Source organism: Aplysia californica, unplaced genomic scaffold, assembly GCF_000002075.1.
Source record: "Aplysia californica isolate F4 #8 unplaced genomic scaffold, AplCal3.0 scaffold00185, whole genome shotgun sequence".
In the NCBI taxonomy this organism is placed as follows: domain Eukaryota; kingdom Metazoa; phylum Mollusca; class Gastropoda; order Aplysiida; family Aplysiidae; genus Aplysia; species Aplysia californica.
In genome coordinates this window covers 745,044-746,256 of record NW_004797455.1, presented here as the reverse complement: position 1 = coordinate 746,256, position 1,213 = coordinate 745,044, and the positions used below count along the sequence as shown (strand labels likewise).

The 1,213-nt window shown below is 40.9% G+C and overlaps 1 protein-coding gene across 1 annotated transcript in view; it reads left to right on the top strand.

The window, feature by feature from the left end:
• The window catches only part of LOC101857115 (cilia- and flagella-associated protein 58), a gene marked incomplete at its 5' end in the record, with an annotated part of 35,134 nt that overhangs the window by 19,686 nt on the left and 14,235 nt on the right, over positions 1-1,213 (top strand). The window contains 1 exon segment of the mRNA XM_005098508.3: positions 525-620. Coding sequence (XP_005098565.2) covers positions 525-620 — 96 coding nt within the window.

Sequence of the window (1,213 nt, the reverse complement as noted above, 5' to 3'; positions counted from 1 at the left end):
TATATGGTGTTTGCTTTCTATTTTTGGATATATATTTTTTTTAAAAGGAGAAAATAAAGATTGACAATGCGTGCTTCTTGCGTACACGACACAACCCGTCCAGAGAACCTTACCCTGAGTCCCCTCCTGTCCCTTTCAACATCAGATGATCGGAGTAGGCCCAGTCCTTGTCCCCTCAACGAACGAGCGACCACTTTCTCTGCTTTTAACATTTCGTTCAGTTTTTCTTTATTTTCTGTTTTTATTTGGGTGTAAAAAAGGGGAAAGGGGGTGGGGGGGGAACACCCCATATCTGTTTTAGTATTAGTTCTACGGCGCTCGCAACTTTATAAGGTCATATGAGCGCCAAGGGGGATATAGCGCGCACATGGTTGGGGAAGGGGGTGGAGGGTGAATAGACAGTTTTACGAGTGGTGTCTTAATTTTGTCTTTCAGAAAATTGCGCACATCATCTAGATTCTATATTCCCTCCCACACTTGATTATTTTCTCATGGTTTTTTTTTACGTATTCCAACATCTACAGGAAATGATGGAGCTTATGCGCTTCCAGAGTACCCTCAAGGAGAACGAAATATCCGGATTGAACTTCTCGCACAAGAAAAAAGACGCAGTTATCATGGTACGTTTAGAGTGAAGTTGAGCCAGTAAAATTAGCGCACAGACTGAGACCAGCTGGAGCTACACGGTGGGGAGCAATCCATTACAAAACACAACAAAAAACAAAACAAAAACAAAACAACAACAATCCCTCCCCCAAAAACAACAACAAAACAAAACAACCTAACAACAACAACCGAACAAAAATGATAATAAAAAAGATCTTCAAAGGAAGTGTTCGGAGCCTAAGACACAAGTCATTCCTATGGATATATTTTCACACAAACTTAAGGACAAGCCTGCTCATGGGGGAATACACTGATGGAGGAGGAGAAGGAGGAGGAGAAAGAGGAGGACGAGGAGAGGGAATAAGAGGAGGAGGAAAAGGAGGAGGAAGTAGGAAGGAGCAATAATATGTAGTCTTATGTAATGATGATGATGATACTACTACTACTACTACTACTACTACTACTACTACTACTACTACTACTACTACTACTACTACTACAACTGCTACTTCTACTACTACTACTTCTGCTGCTACTACCACTACTACTACTACTACTACTACTACTACTACTACTACTACTACTACTACTACTACTACTACTACTA